Source organism: Physeter macrocephalus, chromosome 16 (assembly GCF_002837175.3).
Source record: "Physeter macrocephalus isolate SW-GA chromosome 16, ASM283717v5, whole genome shotgun sequence".
Taxonomy (NCBI): domain Eukaryota; kingdom Metazoa; phylum Chordata; class Mammalia; order Artiodactyla; family Physeteridae; genus Physeter; species Physeter macrocephalus.
The window spans coordinates 101,642,693-101,665,537 of NC_041229.1; the positions used below are offsets into that span (position 1 = coordinate 101,642,693).

The 22,845-nt window shown below is 39.5% G+C and overlaps 1 protein-coding gene across 2 annotated transcripts in view; it reads right to left on the minus strand.

Moving 5' to 3' along the window:
• Positions 1-2,238: 2,238 nt before the first annotated feature.
• Positions 2,239-22,845, minus strand: part of ATL3 (atlastin GTPase 3) — a 54,646-nt gene continuing 34,039 nt past the window's right edge. For both annotated transcript variants that reach the window (XM_024133188.3, XM_024133187.2), the window contains exons 6-13: positions 19,263-19,319; positions 18,376-18,468; positions 17,211-17,349; positions 6,308-6,435; positions 5,638-5,694; positions 4,085-4,156; positions 3,262-3,693; positions 2,239-2,475 (exon numbers count right to left, since the gene is read on the minus strand). In XM_024133188.3, coding sequence (XP_023988956.1) covers positions 2,389-2,475; positions 3,262-3,693; positions 4,085-4,156; positions 5,638-5,694; positions 6,308-6,435; positions 17,211-17,349; positions 18,376-18,468; positions 19,263-19,319 — 1,065 coding nt within the window. In that variant the 3' untranslated portion in view covers positions 2,239-2,388. The remainder of the gene's footprint in view (positions 2,476-3,261; positions 3,694-4,084; positions 4,157-5,637; positions 5,695-6,307; positions 6,436-17,210; positions 17,350-18,375; positions 18,469-19,262; positions 19,320-22,845) is intronic.

Genomic DNA, 22,845 nt, shown 5'->3' on the forward strand with positions numbered 1-22,845 from the left:
AAAACGCTTGCGGAAAGGCAGGAGTGGCAGAGCAACAAACACCAAACAAAAACTTAGTCCTAAGTAACGTCCCTGACGCACAAACTAATGGCTGAGGGAAGTTAAGGGGTAAAAGACATTCTTTTCAACCTGGTTATAAACCTCCCCAGGACTATTTATAGCCAGCAATGAGAATGTACCTTTTATTGGAAAAGCTGACATAAAATCATCAATTTTCTGTTAAAAAAAAAAAAAGAGGCCAAAGGAAACTCATAAAAATCCTCACTGAGAAAATTTTATAAACAATTTCCAGAGGCAGAATAAGTTAACTGATAAAGTCAAAAAAATAAGGGTTCCCCAGGGTAATTAAACAGTTATTCCTTTAAGATCAAAACAGAAATGGTGGATTTAAACAGTAACTAAATTCTAAGATTTCATTAAATCATACATCATATTATTTTTAAAAATCTAATATTTTAGTATTAAAATAAAATTTAAACACAGCATCCTTTTCTCACCATTAAAAGTAGGATAATTCTAGACAATTTTTCTGACATCTATAAATGTGCTTATACAAATGCATTAAAAGCTAAGTATCTCAATATCTGTAAGGCCTTTAGCAAATAAGTATCAACCTTCAGGAAGATGAGAGGCCACCTGAAAATGCACCAAAATTTCAAAACTAAGCTTTTAATTTATTGATAATAAAGCTAAGTATCACTGATATGCAAGTAAACAGTTTTTAGGACAAGCTGGAATTTTTCTAGAATTTAACCACGGTTGAATAAAATAGCAAGAACTTCAGGGCAAGATGGTATGTAAATATGAAAAAATACATAAAACACTTGGAATTAATTCAGAACTTGTAAAAATACTTGAGTGGTAAAGTGTTAAAACAGTCAAGAGAAATATTCTTCGACAAAGAGATTACATGCTAGAAGAGACTTTTTCTACCTTCCATTCATACTTCACGTATAAAGAATTTACACTCAGAATTTGCCTAAACCTCCCTACCTACCTCCCTCCCTCCCACAGCAAAAGTTAAATTATCTTAAGAATTAAGGCTCACATACCTGAATGTTTATATAAATACCTGCAGGCAAGTTTTATGAAGTTTTAAAATCCACAACAATTCACCATTATAAAACCAAAGGAAAAGGCAACTGATAAAGTTTTTAATCACATGATCAAGGTAAATGAAGAATTCTTAGATACTTCTAGATAGTATATGTCCACATTTGGGTGGGACTTTGGTCCTTACTAAGCCAAAGATATTTTAAAGCTACCAGACTAGTCATGTATAAAGTTAAATAAAGGATGATTCAATAAAACTGATAGTTTTAGCTCCATTATTAAAAATATTAGACAGTGAATAGGAGAATGCAAATAAACATTGTGGATAAAGACCTGATTTACTGCTAAACCACATGAAATAGGATGCCAGTTAAAGGCAGTATGTTTGGTAAATGTCTTTCCTCTAATCCTTGATAAAGTTCTGTTCTCATACAGAACTCTAAAAAACAAAAACTCTCAAATGACAACTGTGTGTGAGTTATGTATAATACAAATATGTATATAAACCTACAATCAGTGAATCTGACCAAGGCACAAGTTCAAATGACTTACCAGAGGTCACATGGTTCATTTAAACTCAAGCTTTTTTCTTAAAGTATGAAAGCTCATTCCTTTTATTACAAGCTGCTCTGGTTTCTCAAGCCACGTTTGTCTCTTTTCTAGAAAGAAGCTATAGGACTGAATGAAGGCAAAAAAAAAAAAAAAAACCCCACAGAAAAAAAAAACAGAATATGTTCTAACAAAACTGCCAGCCTGTCAGGAAACAGACCTTAAATTTCAGTGTACGGTAGAGTTAAATACGATATAATTTTTCCATACTATGTGGCAAAAACAATTCTCTAATATTATAAGACTTTAAAAGTATAATGGCATCATTTTTAGTCAGTCTTTAGTTCTGAAGCTTTTGCAAGTTTTGTAAACTTTTTAAAAAACAGCATCTTTCATGTGGTTATCCTCAATCCCCTCCCTATTATGTCCTCAAAAGCATGGATTCAACCTTAAAAGGCACTAAATGGCACATAAAGGACAAAACCGCATTTCCATTTTTTCTTTTAGCTTTTTCCCCATAAAGTGCACAAAGCAGAGAGTAATAAGAAGACAGACATAGGCTTGGATCTATACCAGCAAGGAAAAGAAATGCTTCCAAGAGAAATGGAAGTGTGTTTAAGAATCTGAAACCACAGGAAAGGTCTGTTCATTTATTAGTGCCGTGTTTCAGCTCTTCCCAGATGGTCCCAGGTCTGCGTTCCTCGGGACCTGGACCTGTGGCCGTGGCAGAAGCCCAGAAATCAGAAGAGGCTGGCCGGGGTCTTGTTGGATCCTCTTGTTAAGATGCTACTGAGCTTTTTTATCCGAGGATGGTCTCCCAACAACTGCATCCCTCACAGCAGCCTGAGTGGAATTACCAATGTGAGAAGTGGCCTGCAAAAGTCCATTTATTCAACATGTCAGTTAATAAAATACAGCACAGCATCAAAAGAGTAAGCCATTGGAGACAAACTTTTGAAAATCTCTGTCTACACTGTTAGTATGTTATAGAAAATAAGGGAATGAAAATGCAGGGGTCGGGGAGCCTGTGGCAGCTGCTAACTCTCCAGAGTCCATCAGCTGAGCCTTTGCTACCTTACCGCAATGGGGTGGGCAGCTCTCCTGGCTTTACCACAAGCTTCCAACTTAACTGATATGATGTTCCTGCTACTCAGAAAGAGAAAGCTGAGTCTCAAGGATCTATAAACCTAGAGATCATGTCAATGTCAAAAGCCACTGGCTTATTGAATGATTTAAGTGAAAGACACTCCATCCATTAGTAGGTCTCAAAACAGAACAGTTTGTTAAGTTCATATTTTTCAAAGCTTGTGACTTTCAGTGAAGCAAACTAACCTTGGATGGGGGAGAGACTCACACAGGAATTATGTCCGATGAACACGCAGTTAAAAGTTTCCCATGAAGAACATAACATATGTAAGCTGGAAATTTTTTTGCATTAAAGAGCAGTTTTTAAGCATGGAAACAAAAGATTACAAATAAACATTAATATCCTAAAGAAGGATAATAAAACGTAAGGCCTATTAGAAAAATAAAATGGCCAGGGGAAGTTTCTCATGCCTTCTTTCACTATTGAACTCTTCCAAACGGAGACATTTTACAATAAAAGCACAAATATCTGTCCATTATCAACCGTCAGCCTGCTCAGCTGGCACCACTTACCTGCTCTAATACATATGCTGCACCAGAATCGATAGCACCGCCCAGCTCACGATACTGACCAGAGTACCTGATGTACCCCCAGGTGAGAAGCGCTATTAACAGCAGTCCGACCATACAGTTGAACAGCTGGGCCACCACCTCAAGACCAACAAAGCCAGTGAGGCCTGAGGCTATGTACAAAGCCACAATGCCTGTGAAGAGCACTGCAGGGGTTCGGAAGGTGCTGAAGACATTCTTGCTACCATTGTGCTTGCAGAAGTTCTCATAGAGTTCCTTGATCTCCTCCTCCAGCTCCTGCTGGTAACGAAGGCTAAAATCCTTCCCACCCATCTTTTTTGTCTTCTTAAAATGGTCCAGAGCAAGTTCTTTGAATTCACAGTGCTTCTCCTCTAGAATGTCTGGAGACAAATAAGGTTTGTCTCCCCCACAAACCTAAAAAGAATAAAGACACAATGTGAAGGGTGAAGAACCCTTCAAAAACAAATGCCAAATAAAACAAGTGTAAACACTGAAAACCTTAGAATATTTTAAGATATTAGAAATTAACTTTAAAATGATGACCAAGACCAACAGAGGCGTGGCTTCAATTCCTCAGAAAAGCACACTTAGTAACCAGGGTGATATTGATTAGCGAGAGCAACGACACTGTAAGAAAGCCTTGCTTAGAAAGGGCCATAATTAAAAGGCCCCAATAAGCAGGAAGACCTGAATGTTGCCTCATCATCATAAGATACACTAAATGGGATCAAGTTTGGACTTCTGAAGTCAGCAACACGCCCAGTTATAGATAGTTCAGAATAAGACAACTGCCTAGCACACCTACCTCTTCCATGTTGTTATAGTAAATGTCCTTGGCAGAGGCTGCAGCTGCTAAATTGTTGGCTTCAGCAGTGGCCTTTTAAGAAATGAAAGCATAAACCATAAATCTTTTCTCTTTCAATATTCTTCCACAAATAACCAAGTAAAAATTTTCTCTCACCCTATTCCCCATTCCCCCTTCTTTATTACTCTTCTGTTTTTCAGCTTTCCATATAGCCCAATTTATGAATTAAAATACACCTTTCCTGCCAAATTTTCTGCCAAAAAATATTCTCATACATAAGAATCTTTATCATAAAATTAAACCTCTGAAAGTATTTCCTTTGCTTCGATTTTTTTTTTTTTTTTTTTTTTTTTTTTTTTTGTGTGGTACGCGGGCCTCCCCCTGCTGCGGCCTCTCCCGTTGCGGAGCACAGGCTCCGGACGCGCAGGCTCAACGGCCATGGCTCACGGGCCCAGCCGCTCCGCGGCATGTGGGATCGTCCCAGACCGGGGCGCGAACCCGGTTCCCCTGCATCGGCAGGCGGATGCGCAACCACTGCGCCACCAGGGAAGCCCTTTTGCTTCGATTTTATGTGTTAAAAAATAGATGTAACTCAGAAAAGAAGAGGAAAAATTTATCTTTACAACATCAATCCCAATCTCTAGCTCCCTTTGTGAAAATGTTATCCTACCAAAGAAATAAACATTTGGGGCTTCCCTGGTGGCGCAGTGGTTAAGAATCCACCTGCTAATGCAGGGGACACGGGTTTGATCCCTGGTGCGGGAAGATCCCACATGCCACAGAGCAACTAAGCCCATGCACCACAACTACTGAGCCTGCGCTCTAGAGCCCATGAGCCACAACTACTGAGCCTATGCACAACTACTGAAGCCCACGCACCTAGAGCCCGTGCTGCACAACAAGAGAAGCCACTGCAATGAGGAGCCCGTGCACCGCAACGAAGAGTAGCCCCCGCTCGCAACAACTAGAGAAAGCCCGCGCACAGCAATGAAGACCCAATGCAGCCAAAAGTAAATAAATAAATAAATAAATAAAAAGAAATAAAGATTTGGCAATAAATGGCCTTATCTTCAGCATATGAAAGTCAGAAATTATATGTTTTAACAAAATGACATCTTGGAAACATCAAAATGTTGGAAATAAAACTATTTGCAAATCAAAAACCTGATTAGTAAACAGGAAATATTTAGATATGTCGGACATGTTCTATGAAAAGAGACAACAGGTAACAGGAAAATGATTTGTCAAACAGAACTGGGTATGTTTAACCTGGGAATAATAAAACACTGTTTTCCACAGTATGTTTTGGGGGAAGACCAGGCCCAGCAAGAAGCCATTCTGTTCTAACTTCACCAGCATGAATACAGACAAGAAAACCGGAAAGGCATCACACTGCTGGAAAATGTGCTAAACATGAATGGACCTCAGCATAATGAAAAGCTGGGGGGGGGGGAGACCCAATAGCATTCTCTTCTTAAAGGACTCTGCTTACTGTATACGGGTCAACTCAAGTAATCAAAGGATATCATTTAGGATGCCAAAGAACTGCTTACCTGAAGCATGGATTTGGGGTGAGGCAGATCTTCTCCTTGGTAAATTTTAATATATGCCTTAGAATATAAACATAAAAACAATTATGAAAAATGCCATTCTGTCATATTTAACTGGACTTTAATTTTTAGAAACAGTGACCATACAATTGCATTTTCCTAAAGACCTAGATCAACACCCAGGAATTAGCAAAAACACAGCACACCTTTGAGTGCATGTTAGCATTTTTTAGTTAACTGAAAATATTCTCAAAGCAGCACAAGTCTAGGACTCCCACCAGGCTCCCCACGCACACTGGCCTCACCACTACCTGTGGGCAGAGTGACTGTCCGCCTTGAGGGAGTCGTGTCACATCTAGGTGCCGTCTCCTCCTACTCACAGCAACTTCCTAACCACCTCCTGTCCACACCATCTTCCTTGAGGAACAATCTTCCTTTAGCCACAGTAATTACTCCTCTAAGAGAGTGCAAACAACATTCATTTGGTTCTTAGACCCATACTGCCACCCAGTGGCCCACTCCTGGGAGGACACTGGAGTCTCTCAAAACGCCTCTCACCATCTCCCCCTTGAAACTTTCCCCCAGGCTTTAAAATATTGAAACCAAGTTAGTTTATAACCTAGATCAGTTTAACCAAAAGTCAAACATTTTAATAATTAAAACCCACATTTACCTTAAAATATTCCAATAGCCCCCGACAGGTGACTTTCGAGCCATTGATCTCCTTTTCCATTAAGTTAGCTGGGTTTAATACATATGGTATCAGTGTCTGTAACTGCTCTTTGAATTCACTGGCAATATCTGTTCACAGGACCAAGAAAAAGGAAATAATAAGCCCAACAGATTTATTCAACCAAGGGGAGCATAACGCACAATCTTCACACTCTATCTAGTTGTTCTAACGTTTTCTAGCTGAAAGACAGGGGCGGGGGTCCCAGACTGTGAGTCTGACACTTTCTGACAATGACCAGATTGCTGACGGGTTTCTGTTCTCATGTACCTGTATTGTCTCCTTCCCGTCTGCAGTATTAAGTCCTCTCTAGTCCAGAACAGAATATGCAGAACATCCCTACCCTGCTTTCCATTCTGGGAGATTCCGTCTACTCCCTAGACTTTCAAGAAATTTCACTTTTTAAAGAATTTCATTAACAGGTCTTCAAGAAAATCAAGTATCAACCCCTCAGGTTCTCCCAAGCCAGGCCTTTGCTGTACCCTCACTCACCCCCTTAAATCCATTAGATTTCACTATTCATCCACGTGCTTTATTTTTGTTCATTTTCTAATGTTAAAGGAAGTAAAAGCACCTGGACCCCATGATATTTATTTTCTATTATCTCCTCAGAGAGGCCCTCTGGGCCACCCCAAAGGGAAAAGGCTACTATCTCAGGAAAGGTGACAGCTTCTTTTCAGCTTCTACAAAGTTCTCACAGAGGGTTCAGGAGAGCCATTAAATAGAGCTCTTTCCTCAAAGTGAGAACTCACTGGCCCAACTATGAAAATGCAAGAAATCTGATTTATATGATCTAACTTCCTCCTAGGTTCCCAACTAACTCAGACTACCAACTGAAAAGGAAGTAGATGGGATCCCACATCAAGACAGGAACTCTTCAACAGTCCATAACCCAAATTTACAAAATTGAGACATTCTGATTTATTCATTCAACAGTTCTGGGGCACCCTTTTGTGGCAGGCATTGCTGTAAGAGTTGGGGATAGCATAGTGAATAAAACAAAAGTGGTTTATAAATTTTTCCAACTACAAATATCACCATAAAAATCTCCACAGAAAAAACTTCAGGTTACTTTTACCTCCTTAGATTATAGGGTCAACTAAGAGAAATTATTAGGTATCTGACAACAACGCAGACTCCTGGAAAACATTCAAAACTTTTTTTTTTTGCGGTACGCGTGCCTCTCACTGTTGTGGCCTCTCCCGTTGCGGAGCACAGGCTCCGGACACGCAGGCTCAGCGGCCATGGCTCATGGGCCCAGCCGCTCCGCGGCATGTGGGATCTTCCCGGACCGGGGCACGAACCCGCGTCCCCTGCATCGGCAGGCGGACTCTCAACCACTGTGCCACCAGGGAAGCCCAGAAACTATTTTTAAAAAAACAACCATACATAAAGCCCACCATCAGACAATCACAATTAACATTTAAAATATCCTCCTTCCTTTTTAAGGCTCCTATATATTGCTAAACTGCTTCTGTAGAAGATTGTACCCATTTATACCCCTATCACCAATGTAGGAGAAGACTTGTTTACTACTCTGAACACACCGAGATATTTACTGTTTTTAAAACTTTAACTGACTTGATTGGTGAAAAATAGTATCTTGCACTTTTGTTTTGTTTTTAATTTATTTATGTTTTGGCTGCATTGGGTCTTCACTGCTGCCTGGGCTTTCTCTAGTTGAGGCAAGCAGGAGCTACTCTTCGTTGCGGTGCGCAGGCTTCGCATTGCGGTGGCTTCTCTTGCTGTGGAGCATGGGCTCTAGGCACACGGGCTTCAGTAGTTGTGGCATGCGGGCTCAGTGGTTGTGGCGCACGGGCTTAGTTGCTCTGCGGCACGTGGGATCTTCCCGGACCAGGGCTTGAACCCATGTCCCCTGCGTTGGCAGGCAGATTCTTAACCACTGCACCATAATTAGGAAAAATAATTTTTAAGATTTCTGACTTCTAAGGAAACTTCTAAAATAAATCCAACAAAACATGTATAAGACCTTAATCAAGTTTTTATATTCTTCATAAAGCGAAACTAAAAAACCTAAATAAATGGAGATTTATTTATCTGTTCAGGATAAGAATACCTTCCCATTGTCATAAATACATGCCAATCCCCATCAGACCAATTTATAGATCCAATGCAATTCCAATCAAAAACCAAACAGGGACATTAATAAACTTGATAAACTGATTCCAAAACTTACACAGAAGAGCAAAGACTAAAGCATAATTAAGATACTCCTGAAGATGACTACAGGTAAAAAAGGGAGGGAATCGTTCTATCAGATATCAACTCTCATTATAAAATAACTAATTATGATAATGTAGTAATGGCACAGGGCTAGACAAAATGACCAGTGGGGCAGAATTAAGAGCCCAGAATCTGACCCATGCATTTATAAAAGGATTTTTTAAACATAACAGAAATTGCAAATAACGGGAAAACAGAGCATTCAATCAATGATGTCAAAAGTATTGGCATCTATGTACAAAAATAGAAAACGGATCTCCACCTCACATACACAAAAATTCCCAGTCGACTAAACACAAATATGAAAGACAAAATTTAAGAGTGTTTGTATGCATGTGTGTGTGTGTGTAGAGAAAGGAAAGGATTTTCTAAAAGAAGACTTAAAAAGCACTACATAAAATCAAAGGTGAATGAATTCGACCACATTAAAACTAAGACACTACTACTAAAAAAAGAAAAGGCAAGACACAGGATGGGAGAAGATATCTGCAATGCATAAGCAACAAGGCTCATATCTTTTTTTTTTTTTTAATAAATTTACTTATTTTACTTATTTATTTTAGGTTGCATTGGGTCTTCATTGCTGGGCACGGGCTTTCTCTAGTTGCAGAGAGTGGGGGCTACTCTTCGTTGCAGTACGTGGGCTTCTCATTGCGGTGGCTTCTCTTGTTGCAGAGCACAGGCTCTAGGCGCGGGCTTCAGTAGTTGTGGCTCACAGGCTCAGTAGTTGTGGCTCGCGGGATCTAGAGCACAGGCTCAGTAGTTGTGGCGCATGGGATTAGTTGTTCCGCAGCATGTGGGATCTTCCCTGACCAGGGCTCGAACCCGTGTCCCCTGCATTGGCAGGCAGATTCTTAACCACTGTGCCACCAGGAAAGCCCAAGGCTCGTATCTTAAAGTAGACATACAGGATCTTTACAGTGCAGAGAAAGACAACCCAATTAAAACTGGACAACAGGAATTTCAAAGGAAGGGAAACATGAATGGAAATAAATACATGAAAAGATACTCAATCCCATTAGTAATCAGGGAAATGCAATTTAAGATCACAATGAGATATTTTATATCACTAACTTAGCAAAACTAAGATGTCTGATAATACCAAGTGTTGCCAAGGATATGGATCAATGGGAATTTTTATATACACTGATGAAGGGACTATAAACTGGAACAAGAACTTTGGAAAACAGTTTGGCATTATCTATTAAAGGTGAAGCTATATTACACATTCCAATATCCATCAATCCCGCTTTTTAAGCACATACCATTGGGAAATTCCCATATATCCACACATACAAGAATGTTCATAGCAGCATTATTGATAATAGCAAAAAACTGGAGGGCTTCCCTGGTGGCGCAGTGCGAGTCTGCCTGCCAATGCAGGGGACACGGGTTCGTGCCCCGGTATGGGAAGATCCCACATGCTGCGGAGCGGCTGGGCCTGTGAGCCATGGCCGCTGAGCCTGCGCGTCTGGAGCCTGTGCTCCGCAACGGGAGAGAGGCCACAACAGTGAGAGGCCCGCGTAACGCAAAAAAAAAAAAAAAAAAAAAAAAAAAAACTGGAGAAAACCATTGAGAATAAACTGTTATATTCACAGAAGGCACTATTATACTACAATGAAACTGAATGAATTACAACTACATGCAATAATACAGATAACCTTAAAAATAAAATGCTCAGTAAAAATTCAAGTTGGCCACATATTATATTTTTATAAAGTTCAAAATTAAATAAACTTAGCAATAGACTGGTAAGTGAACCAAACACAAGTAATAACTTTTTTTAAATTCAAGGACAGAAAAAGCAAAATTTACAATAGTGGTTATTTCTGTGGAGAGGCAGGGAGATGGGAAGAAGCATACAGGTATAGAAAATAGTACTTGTAATGTTCTGTAGTTCTGGAAAGCTACAGCCCTTGGGCCAAATACGACCTGCTAACTATATCTGTAAAGAAAGTTTTATTAGAATACAACCATGTACATTCATTTAATACAATTGTCTATGGCTGCTTTCTTGCTAACAGCAGAGGTGAGTAGTTGTAAGGCCCACAAAGTCTAAAATATTTACTATTGAGTCCATTACAGGAAAAGTTTGCCAATTTTAGTTCTAGATAGTAAGTTTGGTAGTGGGTTGATAATGTTCATTAAATTATGTTTCATACCTTACATATATACATTACGTGTATCCTTTCTTACATGTGATACTTATGCTTTCTTTTGGCTATCTAATAGCATATCTAAAAATATAATGGTAGGTCATTATTTTAATTTGCTTTTATTTCTTTTATTACTAGTTAGGCCAAACTTTCTCCCATATTTGTTCATCAGCTGATTTCCTTTTCAGTGAACTATTTATTAGGGCCTTTATCTTAGAATACAGTCACTCTTCAGCAAGTAAATAAATGTAATCCTTATGTGTACCATGATAACTAAAATATTTTCTCCAGTTTGTTTGTCTTTTTGTAAATATGCATAAGATTAATTATTATGTATTCAAAACTACAGCACTTTTCCTTGATAAATTCTTTTATTCTTTCTAATTTTATAGAGTCCTTCCCCAATTCCAGAGGTCTAATAAAATTTACTTTTCCCCCATGCTTTAAATTTTATAATTAGAATTTATTTATGGCTCCTAAATTGAAATCTACAAGAGATTTTTCTCTAAATAGTAACATATACTTCTAATCACTGATTTCCACCCCATCTTTTCATATTCTTTTTTTTTTTGCGGTACGCGGGCCTCTCACCGCTGTGGCCCCTCCCGCCGCGGAGCACAGGCCGCGGACTCGCAGGCCCAGTGGCCACGGCCCACGGGCCCAGCCGCTCGGCGGCATGTGGGATCCTCCCGGACCGGGGCACAAACCCGCGTCCCCCACATGGGCAGGCGGTCTCCCAACTACTGTGCCACCAGGGAAGCCCCACCCCATCTTAAATAACTAATCAATCATAAGGTCTCCTGACATCAAAATTTTTTTTAAGTTTTTCAATGTCCTACCTAAGTAAATGGGTACCAATCTCCATCTAAATACTCTTAATTCTATAGTCTTTTCAGGATGGTGCCAAAATATGGCCTATATCAACTTTAAAAAGGGATTGATCCCTATACTACACACTGATTAGTGGCTTAACATTTGATAAAGGTGACATTTCAACCAGTGGGGGAAAGTTGGACTATTCAACAAATAGTGTTGAGACAAATAGGTGCCCATTCAGAAAATAAGCTGGATCCAAACTGGATCATAAATTATAATGTGAAAAATGGAACCACAAAATTTCAAGAAAAAAAAGGACAAATTCTTTATAATCTTGGAGTGAAAAACACATAGGGTACATAAAATGCTATCCCGTGTATATTTATATTTGCTTTGCATATACTAAAAGAAACTCTGGAAGCCTACAAAAATGGAAGAGAGACTTTTCACTAAATACTTACTTCTTAATCTTTTCTGGGATTTTAAACATGTGAGTGCATTACCTATTCTGAAAAAAAAATTTTTTTATGGTTTCAACATTCATCACACTGAAAGAATGAGAGCTTCAGCAATTATTTCACAAAAGACGCAGCAGGATCTAGACACAACAGACTGTATTATCCATGTTTTCACCCAGATTTCATAGGCCCTCAGCTATTAATGTTTCTATGAAGGCTGTACCAAAATATGAGTTTTAGACTCAGAACAAACAAGAACTGTCTCATGACTGAGACAATCTCAGTATCTCATGGCATCCAAGAAGACTGCTCCCTACAATCTCTTCTGTTTAATTTCTAAACAATTCAATAGTTACTGTATTAGGTCTCTCTGCCCTAGTAAAAAGGAAGACAGTTTTCTTTATGGTGAAGACAGTCGTCCTGTGTCGGATGAAAAGTAGTCTCAAAAATGAGCTCATCTCCTAGCTAACTATTGTAGGAACAGCAGCTCAGCACTGATTATACCAAAACGAAGACTGTCTGGCAGGTGTTCACCTCTGAATAAATGGTTATTCTTTTTTTAAAAAAATAAAATAAAACCACTAAAACAATCCCTGAAGTACTTAGGGGAACATTTGCAGAAAATAGCTTCAGAATGTAGTTCTTAATAAATTTAAATGTCCTACAGAAACTACATGAAGATCCTTTTCTGGATTAAACATAAACATTCTCAGGCTAATGGTGTCTTGCCCAGGTTATATGGGGCGGGGCTGCAGAACTTCAACCAAGTCATTGTACAAGAATATACTTGAGAAAATATATTGAAATGTCTAGGTATTTTTCTAACTCTGAGAAATGTATCAGCTCTACTTAAAGATCCCCCCCACAATGAAGTTTATGTGGTTCTCAATCAAGCACTTCCCCAATATTCACAAGTCACCTACTATTTGCAATGTAGCATCCTAAATTTACTCTTCACTCAAAACCCTTCAATATCTTGTTTAAAAGGTTCCCTAAAATTACAAACTACCCAACTCCAAAGCTACAAAGTACATACATCTTTGCAGCACTAACAAGAATTCTTCATGAAGAATCCTCCTAATGACTATAGTTCCCTAAATAGACACACAAGGGCAAACTAATATATTTTTTTCCTAAGGTGTTTTTGTTTTTTTTAAATTTATTTACTATTTATTTATTTATTTGGCTGCTCAGGTCTTAGTTGCAGCACGCAGGATCTTCGCTGCAGCATACGGGATCTTTCATTGCAGCGCACGGGATCTTTCATTGCAGCGCATGGGCTCCCTAGTTGTGGCGCGCAGGCTCAGTAGCTGGGGCACAGGGGCTTAGTTGTCCCGCAGCATGTGGGATCTTAGTCCCCCGACCAGGGATCAAACCCGCATCCCCTGCATCGGAAGGCAGATTCTCAACCACTGTACCGCCAGGAAAGTCCGAGGGCAAACTAATATTAACATATTTTTAAAGTGAAATAAAAAAGGAAATTTTTATTTTTCAAATCTTTCCTTTTAAAAACATCCTTACATGTACATATTTTTCAATAATTAGGATCTTACAATATATGCTACTCTGTAATCTTTTTAATTTAATAACATATCATGAATATCTTTCTATGTAAATACAGATAGTAGATCCATTTATCTATCTTATCCTTTTAAATGACTTCTTTTCATTCCTTTGTGCGATGTACCATAATTTAACCAATTCCTCAAAAATACATATTTGGGTTGTTTCCAATTATTCACTATTATAATAATAATGCCACAGTAGTATTATTCTTGTCCACATATTTTTATCTACTTACATATGGATAGTCCCTTAGGGTAATTTCCTAGAAGTGAAATAGCCGATCAAAAGACGTGAACATTTAAAATGTTGATACTGTCACATAAAGACTGTGTACCAACATATTTGTACTTTCTTGATTACTGTTATGCAACACATATTTTCATGAATATGTCTTAACCATTTGTATTTCTTCCTTTGGGACTTGCCTTTTCATGTAGCAAAGGAAAATTTTTAACCCTATAAATGTGTTTTATAGTTCAATCATGCATGAGGGAAGCAAATAGTACATGAGACTGAAGTTTGCTTATATAGAATTTATTCCCTATTTTATAAATATAATATGAAACTTAGCACACTTAATATTTAGTGATAAACCCTTCATATCTGTAAATATGTGTACGGGGTTGAGCAGTGTCCCCCCCCCACTAAAATGCATGTCCACTGGAATCTCAGAATGGGACCTTATTTAAAAATAGAGTCTTTACAGATGTAATTAGTTAAGTTGAGATCATACTGGATATGTGTGGGACCTAAATTCAAAGAGCAGTGTCCTTGTAAGAAGAGAGAACACAGAGAGAAGGTGGCCATGTGACCACAGAGACAGAAATCAGAATGCTGAAACTAAAACCAAGGAATGCCAAGGATTGCCAGCAACCACCAAGAGAAACACAGGACAGATTCCCCCTCAGAGCCTCCAGAAGGAATCTACCCTGCCAACACCTTATTTTCGGAATTCTGGTCTTCTGAGCTGTTAGGGAATGAATTTCTTTTCTTAAGCCACCCCGTTTGTGGCACTTTGTTACAGCAGTCCTAAGAAACAAATACAATATGCATACTGTATTACAATATGCATTACACATTGTATTGCAATACAAAATTTCAAAAGTCAGGGTTACAGAACTTTAAAAAGCTCTTCCTACTTCCTAGAATACCATGATAAAAATGAATTTTAAAACAGAATGTTCTGGGGGCTTCCCTGGTGGCTCAGTGGTTGAGAATCCGCATGCCAACGCAGGGGACACGAGTTCGATCCCTGGTCCGGGAAGATCCCACATGCCGCGGAGCAACTAAGCCCATGGACCACAACTACTGAGCCTGCACTCCAGAGCCTGTGAGCCACAACTACTGAGCCTGTGTGCCGCAACTACTGAAGCCTGCACGCCGCAACTACTGAAGCCTGTGCACCTAGAGCCTGTGCTCTGCAAGAGAAGTCATCGCAATGAGAAGCCCATGCACCACAACAAAGGGTAGCCCGCGCTCCCTGCAACTAGAGAAAGCTCACGCACAGCAACAGAGACCCAACACAACCAAAATAAATAAATAAAATAAATGAATTTTTTTACAAAAAGAATGTTCTGAAATATTTAAATGTTTAATAATACGGAGGAATGTCATTCTGCACGTTTATGCCCGATAACCTGAGATCACCCTAAGACAAGAGGAAAGGCATGAAGAGTCATTCTAACCCACACTCTCCTAAACATCCTCAGTTGAGAATTCCACTGGGGGTCTTCCCTGGTGGCCCAATGGGTAAGACTGCACTCCCAATGCAGGGGACCCAGGTTCGATCCCTGGTTGGGGAACTAGATCCCGCATGCATGCCACAACTAGAGTTCGCATGCTGCAACTAAGACCTGGTGCAACATGAATGAATGAATGAATGAATGAATAATTTTTTTTAATTCAAATGAAAATCAAGTACTTAAAAAAAAAAAAAGAATTCCACTGGACATCTTCCCTACCAGTGATGAACAAACCAGAGCTTAGGTTTGGTAAAAGTATGTCTAATAATGGAACGTTATAACCCTAAAAGAACACATCACCTACACACTCAACTTTCTCTCCTACCTAACTCACAAAGTGTTGCCTAAGCAGATTTCTCTCCAAAGCCAGGACCCAACCTTGGATTTCTGAATTGCCAACCAATAGGCTGTGGAAGTTTCCTGCTCAGGAAAGCTGCCAACCACATAAAAATATCACACAGGTGACAAATAGAAGGTAAGTCTCTCAAACTCGGTTTCTTTTGCAATATTAAGACCATCTGGAATGTAAATCTTAGGATGAACAAGCATATTAACTTTCTTGAATCAACTGAGCCAAATAAACTGAAAAAGATGCATTTTACGTTTAATATGAGGCTATGAAAAATTCCCACTTCAAAAGGCAAGTTCTCCTACTAACTAAACAGTATATATCCTCTAAATGACTTCCCCAATATAACAGAACTTCTAGTTTAGCACAGTAAGGCTTTGAGGCAAGAAGGACGGGGATGTGAATCTCTGCCCCACTACTTACTAGCTGAGTACTTTGAGCAAGTTACTTAACTTTCCTAAGCCAGCTTCTTCATTTTTAAGATAAAGGAAATACCAACTCCATGGAATTACTGGGAACACAAAGTATAAAAGTAACGAGCACAGTGCTGGTGCTATTGTCTGAATGTCTGGTGCCCCTAAAACTCATATGGTTGAAATCCTAACCCCTAAAGGTGATGGTATTAGTAGGTGGGGCCTTTGGGAGGTGATTAGGTCATGAAGGTGAAGCCCTCAAGAATGGGATTAGTGCTCCAATGAAAGAGATCCTACAATCAGAACTCTTGAGACCAGAAAGAGAACCCTCACCCAACCATGCTGGCACTCGTATCTTGGATTTCCAGCCTCCAGAACTGTCAGAAATGAATTTCTGTTGCTTACAAACTACCCAGTCAATGGTATTTTGTCATAGCAGCCTGGAGAGACTGACAGTTGGGAACACAGCTGGCCTCTAAAAACGGCAGCTATTATTATTTCTACTTTACTCGGAACCTAAGAAGCTCAGATAAGTTTATAAACAAAAGCACTTAGTTTAACACATGTGTAAACTGAGGACTAGCCATTAAATGACTCAAGGTCTCAGTGAAAAAGGAACAAAAATAAGATAATAGAACCCAAGTGTCCCACCTCTGATTTCCCTAAGCTACCGTCTAGTCAGCACTTCTTGATATTAACTCATGACCCAGCATCAAGTTTTGCTATAATCACAAATAAGATGAAAACGATAGCCTTGCCATGCATCATGCTACCTTTGTTTGGGAATTTAATTTTACATCATAAAAATGAGCTGACTAATGGTAAGTTTTCCCTTTTTTAGCACTTTTATCTCTTGTAAACCAGTAATCATAACATCTCTCTTACAAAGATCATTAATGGGTATTACCACAACCATTTCAGATGGAGAAACTATGATCACAGTAAGGCAGGAGCAAAAACTGAACTAGATTGTAAATACTATTCTTTCTAAGAGAACATACTATTTCTCTTAGCATTTACTATTCACAATTGATATTTTCTGGTCACTATTTAATTCCAAACATAAAATCACATGTATAAAATAACATCATTTGAAACACACCTTTCAATTTGCCATCAAAGTCAGGGCTTGTGGCGACCTGGAGCCCTGGATGTGGTAGCAGAAAACAGGTGACACTGGAGAAACATGAGTGAATGTGATTTCGGACATTCTGAATTTCTTCATGTTGATGTTCTTTCACCTGCCAATAAACGCCGACAATTTACAAAAGACCATTTGATTTTCCTCACCAGCAACCACTAGTATATGACAAAGGAAAGACTTCCCAATTCTAATGGATCGTAGTGGCCTAGGTGTTTTCAATGAGAAAACTCAGAACCCTAAGCAGCAATAAATGCATAAAATCGATTAACCATGGCTTGGCTCCTAGAGCTATCAAAGAACAGCAACTAAAGAGTTTCTTAAAAAAGAGTATTGCACAAGACTTAGGAAGAATAAGGGAAGGTTTGTGGGCATGAAGCAGGGTCTAACCAATTAGCAGTGATTGACAGAGGCCTCCTGTGTTTTTGTTTTTGTTTTTTTTTTTATAAATTTATTTATTTTATTATTTTTATTTTATTTATTTATTGTTTCTGGCTGCGTTGGGTCTTCGTTGCTGAGAGCGGGCTTTTTCTCTGGTTGCAGCGAGTGGGGGTTACTCTTCGTTGCGGTTCCTGGGCTTCTCATTGCAGTGGCTTCTCTTGTTGCAGAGCATGGGATCCAGGCACATGGGCTGCAGTAGTTGTGGCACGTGGGCTCACTAGCTGTGGCTTGTAGGCTCTAAGCGCAGGCTCAGTAGTTGTGGTGCACGGGCTTAGCTGCTCCACGGCATGCGGGATCTTCCCAGACCAGTGATCGAACCCATGTCCCCTGCACTGGCAGGCGGATTCTCAACCACTGCGCCACCAGGGAATCCTGACTTCTGTGTTTTGAAGCCTGTTTGTATCCACACCAGAAACAAAAGGCACATATGGACCCACGTGTAAAATGTGAAACGGAAATTGCAATCAAAGCTTGGGCTTTTGCACGGGGTTCTACTCTCCAATCCCTGTGAGTTATAAACATGGGTTCTCTAATCTTACCATGAACAATATTATTGTGTGCTAATATTCCAGACTGTTCAACACACAAGGTAATTTTCCATGATGTGCTTTAAATACAATAGCTAAAAGCAAATGAGAAAGTTATCACTACTTTAGGTAATTCCTCAGATTATATTTCTATTTACCTGTAGACGCTTTTCCAAAAACGACATTCCTCCCTGTAGTCCATAGTTGTATTCATAAGGGAAACTCCAGTCTCGAACCAGAAACATCAGTGTCTGTTTAGAAAGACAGCAGAATGTATTATAATACTGCATAAATGTATTTTCAAAATAACCATTCAAATACTTCTTTGCATAATGCCAGCTTCTTCAAAGGGGGCACGAAAATGTGCTAAAGGATTTATCTACTCTGTAATGTCTTAGAAACCTTATAAACACTAGCAGAACATGTATAAACCATATGTGAGGTCAATATCCCATCTGATATTTTTGTTCTCACGGGTTAATAGGAAGAGACTGATGAGAAAATGTTCAATTCGGGGCTCTGCTCGAAACCCAAGTATGAGGAATGTGGTGGAGGACAAGAAAAACATATGGCACTAGCTACTCATAAAATGAGATCTACTTTTAACGTCAGAAAGGAAAAGAAAACTAAAAACAATAATACTTAGAGATCCTCTAATCTTACTGAGGTTACTCTGCATTCTTACCCTCACAAAACAATTAGCTAAAGCAGGGGTCAGCAAACTTTCTGTAAAGGGCCACAGAGTAAATATTTCAGGCTGCTGTAGCAAGAAGCAGCCATGGACAATACAAATGAGTGTAGCTGTGTTCCAATAGTACTTTCACTGTGGACAGTGACATTTAAATTTCAAATAATTTACACATGGCATGAAATATTATTCCTCTTTAGATTTTTTTCAACCATTTAAAAATGTAAAAAAAAAACATTCTTAACTCACAGGTCATATGAAAGCAGGCAGCTGGCCAGATCTGGCCTGTGGATTGTAGTTTGCTCATCTCTGAACTAAACAAAGATATGACTTAAATATTTAGAGTTAATATTCTACCTGGAAGGGTTTTTGGAAAATTTCATCCATCGCCAGACGACCATATTCTGTGAAGAGCTTTAAAAAAGAAGAGTTATGGTTTTTAAGGCAATATTACATAAAGTATTTCTATGGCTATTCTATAGCAAATAATTCATTTAATAGACTGAACAGTACTTATCTGAGACCAAAATTCTACAGTTTCAAAAGCCCGCAGGAGTCATGAACCTTAAAATAATCTTGACTATTCCTCTCTCTCACATTCCTCATCCCAATTCATTAGCAAACCCAAAATCCAACCACACACAACTTCCATGTGGCTTACAATATTGCAATAGCTTCTCCCGCGTCAGCCCTTGCCCCCCACAGACTCTTCTCACTACAGCGGCCATGGTGGCTCTGTCATACACAAGGTTAGTCAGACCACGTCATACTTCTGCTCAAAACCCTCCAACCTCATTCAGGATAAAAGCCAGTCCTTACAGTGTGATCCAGTCACACTGGCCCTCCTTGATGTTCCTCAAACCTGCAGGGCGCGCTGCTGCCTTAGGGCCTTTGTTTTCACTCCTCCTTCTGCCTGCAGTGTTCTTCCCCCAAACATCTGCACAATCAGCTCCCTCACTTCTTCAGGTCTTTACTCCAATGACTCCTTCTCAATGAAGCCTCCCATGGCCAACTACCTAAAAAGATTACAGTTTTCCACATATTTCCTACCCCATGTCCTTGTGAAATTTTTCTCCTTCACCTGTCTCACTACCTAACATAATATACCTCTATGTATCTTGATGAGTGTCTGTCTTCACTACTAGCATTTAAACTTCGTAAGGGCAAGGACCGTTCTGTGCACTGCGGGACCTCCAGAGTAGCATGTACTGGGCCTGTAGGATGCATGCCATTCAAATGATCCAATGAATGAATTCTTTAAAAGTCAGGGTTTACACATACATTTACCTCTATTTCTTCATGAAGCCTCACTAAAAAGTAAAGCAAAACGAAGTTTAAAAATTGTAAACTCACAGGACAGAGAGGATCAGAAATGATATGAAAAAGAGGAGTTGTCACAAACACTCTGGAAGGAAAACAAATGAGAACTGTCTCGGGTTTTGCCTTTCTCCGCCCTGCTAAGAAATCTGTGAGGCAGGGGCCAGAAAGAAACAAGCAGAGTCTCTCAGCAGAATCCCTGAAAGGCTCAGAAATTAGAAGCCCCAGTCACCCTGAAGGAGGGCATGAGGGAGCTGGGCTGACAGCTAAGGAAGTGGTTGTAAGTCTTTGGAAAGATCACCGACACTCCCAGATCCTGCTCCCTCCCCCTGCTCCAATCGACTTCCTGCCCCCACAGAAGATGGAAAGTGAACCAAAAAGAATTTAGACTTTGAGACAAAACTCAGCTGAAGATGGGAGTTAAGTCCCCTACGTTACTGGAAACAGGTATTTAAGTCAAGTCTACATGTGCCACAGTGAGACTCCTTGGGCCTCTCACCCTACTGGAGCCACAGCAAGCTTTACCTACCCAGGCAGGAGTTTAAAGATGTCTCTAGAGAAACTGACAACCCAATAATAATAGTCTGCAAATACTGACATTTAAGGGCTGCAACAAAATAACTAAATAATCTTGCCCAATGATCTCACTGGTGATCCAAACCAGTACAAGAGGCCCACTCTCTTACCAAAAGCTCCCAGTTGGTATTTTAGTGGCTCACTCTTAAATACAGATGACCAGGGACAACCACACCTTTGAGAAAAGCTTCTAGCAGGGAAGACAAAAACTCATGTCCTTCAATTCTAGAACATCATCTTAATCCTTTTATATAATTTCTTTCCCTCCATTTTCTGTGTTCTGTTTTACTAATATCGATTACCAACATGTTAAACCTCTCCTGAATTGATCCTCAAATTTTCCTATTTTTCGGTGCCCTCAGTTTTCCCTCTCCTCCACCTCTCCGTCTCCTGTCTTCCTCCCCTCTTTCCCTTCTCTCTTCTCCCCCCTCTACCTCTCTCCTCTCCTCTTCTCTTCTCTTGATGCTCCACTGCCTCCCCCGCTACTGATTTCTACTCTCTTTTTAGTCAACCTGTTAGGAAAATTTTCTCCAATTTACCTTCTAACTCCTCCTGTACTGAATTTTCCATTTTTGCTGTCATAGTTGTAATTTCCAGGAGCTCTTTCTGGTTTTCTGAAGGTTGCTTTATACCAGCATCCTGTTATTTCTTGGTTGCAACAGTTGCAATGTCTTATCTTTCTGAGGATACGAGTGTACCAAGAATGAAGAAAAAGCCCACACTACGGTACATAACCATGAAAATTCATGCCAAGAATCAGAAGATCTTAAAAACTTCAGAGAGAAACAAAAAGGTCACATACAAAGGAATCACATGATGTGGGACTTCAGCAGAGACACGGGAAGCTGGAAAGTAATGAAACGATGCTTTCAATTCTAAAACAAAATTATTTCCTATAATTCTAGGATAAAATTAACACATGCTCAGACTTTAAATTAGACCTCAAAAATGTTATCTCCTATGCAGCCTTTCTCAGGAAGCTACTGGAGAATGCATACAATGATGGACAGAATAAACAAAAGATTAAATGGGATCCAACTGAGAAAGGAATTGAAAAGAAATTGCCCGGCCCTGATTTCAAACTATATTACAAAACTATAGTAATCAAAACAGTATGGTACTGATATAAAAACAGACACACAGATCAATGGAACACAATAGAGAGCCCGGAAATAAACCCTCATATATATGGTCAATTAATTTTGGAAAAGGGGGACAAGAATACACAATGAGGAAAGGAGAGTCTCTTCAATAAATGGTGTTGAGAAAACTGGACAGCTACATGCAAAAGAATGTAACTAGACTACTACATTACACCATACACAAAAATTCACTCAAAATGGATCAAAGACTTGAATGGAAAACCTGAGACCATAAAACTCCTAGAAGAAAACATAGGTGGTAAGCTCCTTGACATAGGTATTGGCAATGATCTTTGGATTTGACACCAAAAGCAAAGGCAACAAAAGCAAAAATAAACAAGTGAACTACATCAAACTAAATAGCTTCTGCACAGCAAAAGAAACCATCAACAAAATGAAAAGGCAATGTACCGAATGGGAGAAAATATTTCGAAATCATATGTCAGATAAGTTAATATCCAAAATATATAAAGAACTTATGCTACACAACAGCCAAAAAAAAAAAAAATCTAATTAAAAAACAGGCAGAGGATATGAATAGACATTTTCCCAAAGAAGACATACATGTAGCCAACAGACACATGAAAAGGTGCTCAACATAATTAATCATCAGGGAAATGCAAATCAAACCCACAACGAGCTATCACTTCACACCACTCAGAATGGCTATTATCAAAAAGACAAGTGTTGGGGCTTCCCTGGTGGCGCAGTGGTTGAGAGTCCGCCTGCCAATGCAGGGGACACGGGTTCGTGCCCCGGTCCGGAGGATCCCACATGCCGCAGAGCGGCTGGGCCTGTGAGCCATGGCCGCTGAGCCCGCGCGTCCGGAGCCTGTGCCCCACAACGGGAGAGGCCACAGCAGTGAGAGGCCCGCGTACCGCAAAAAAAAAAAAAAAAAAAAAAGA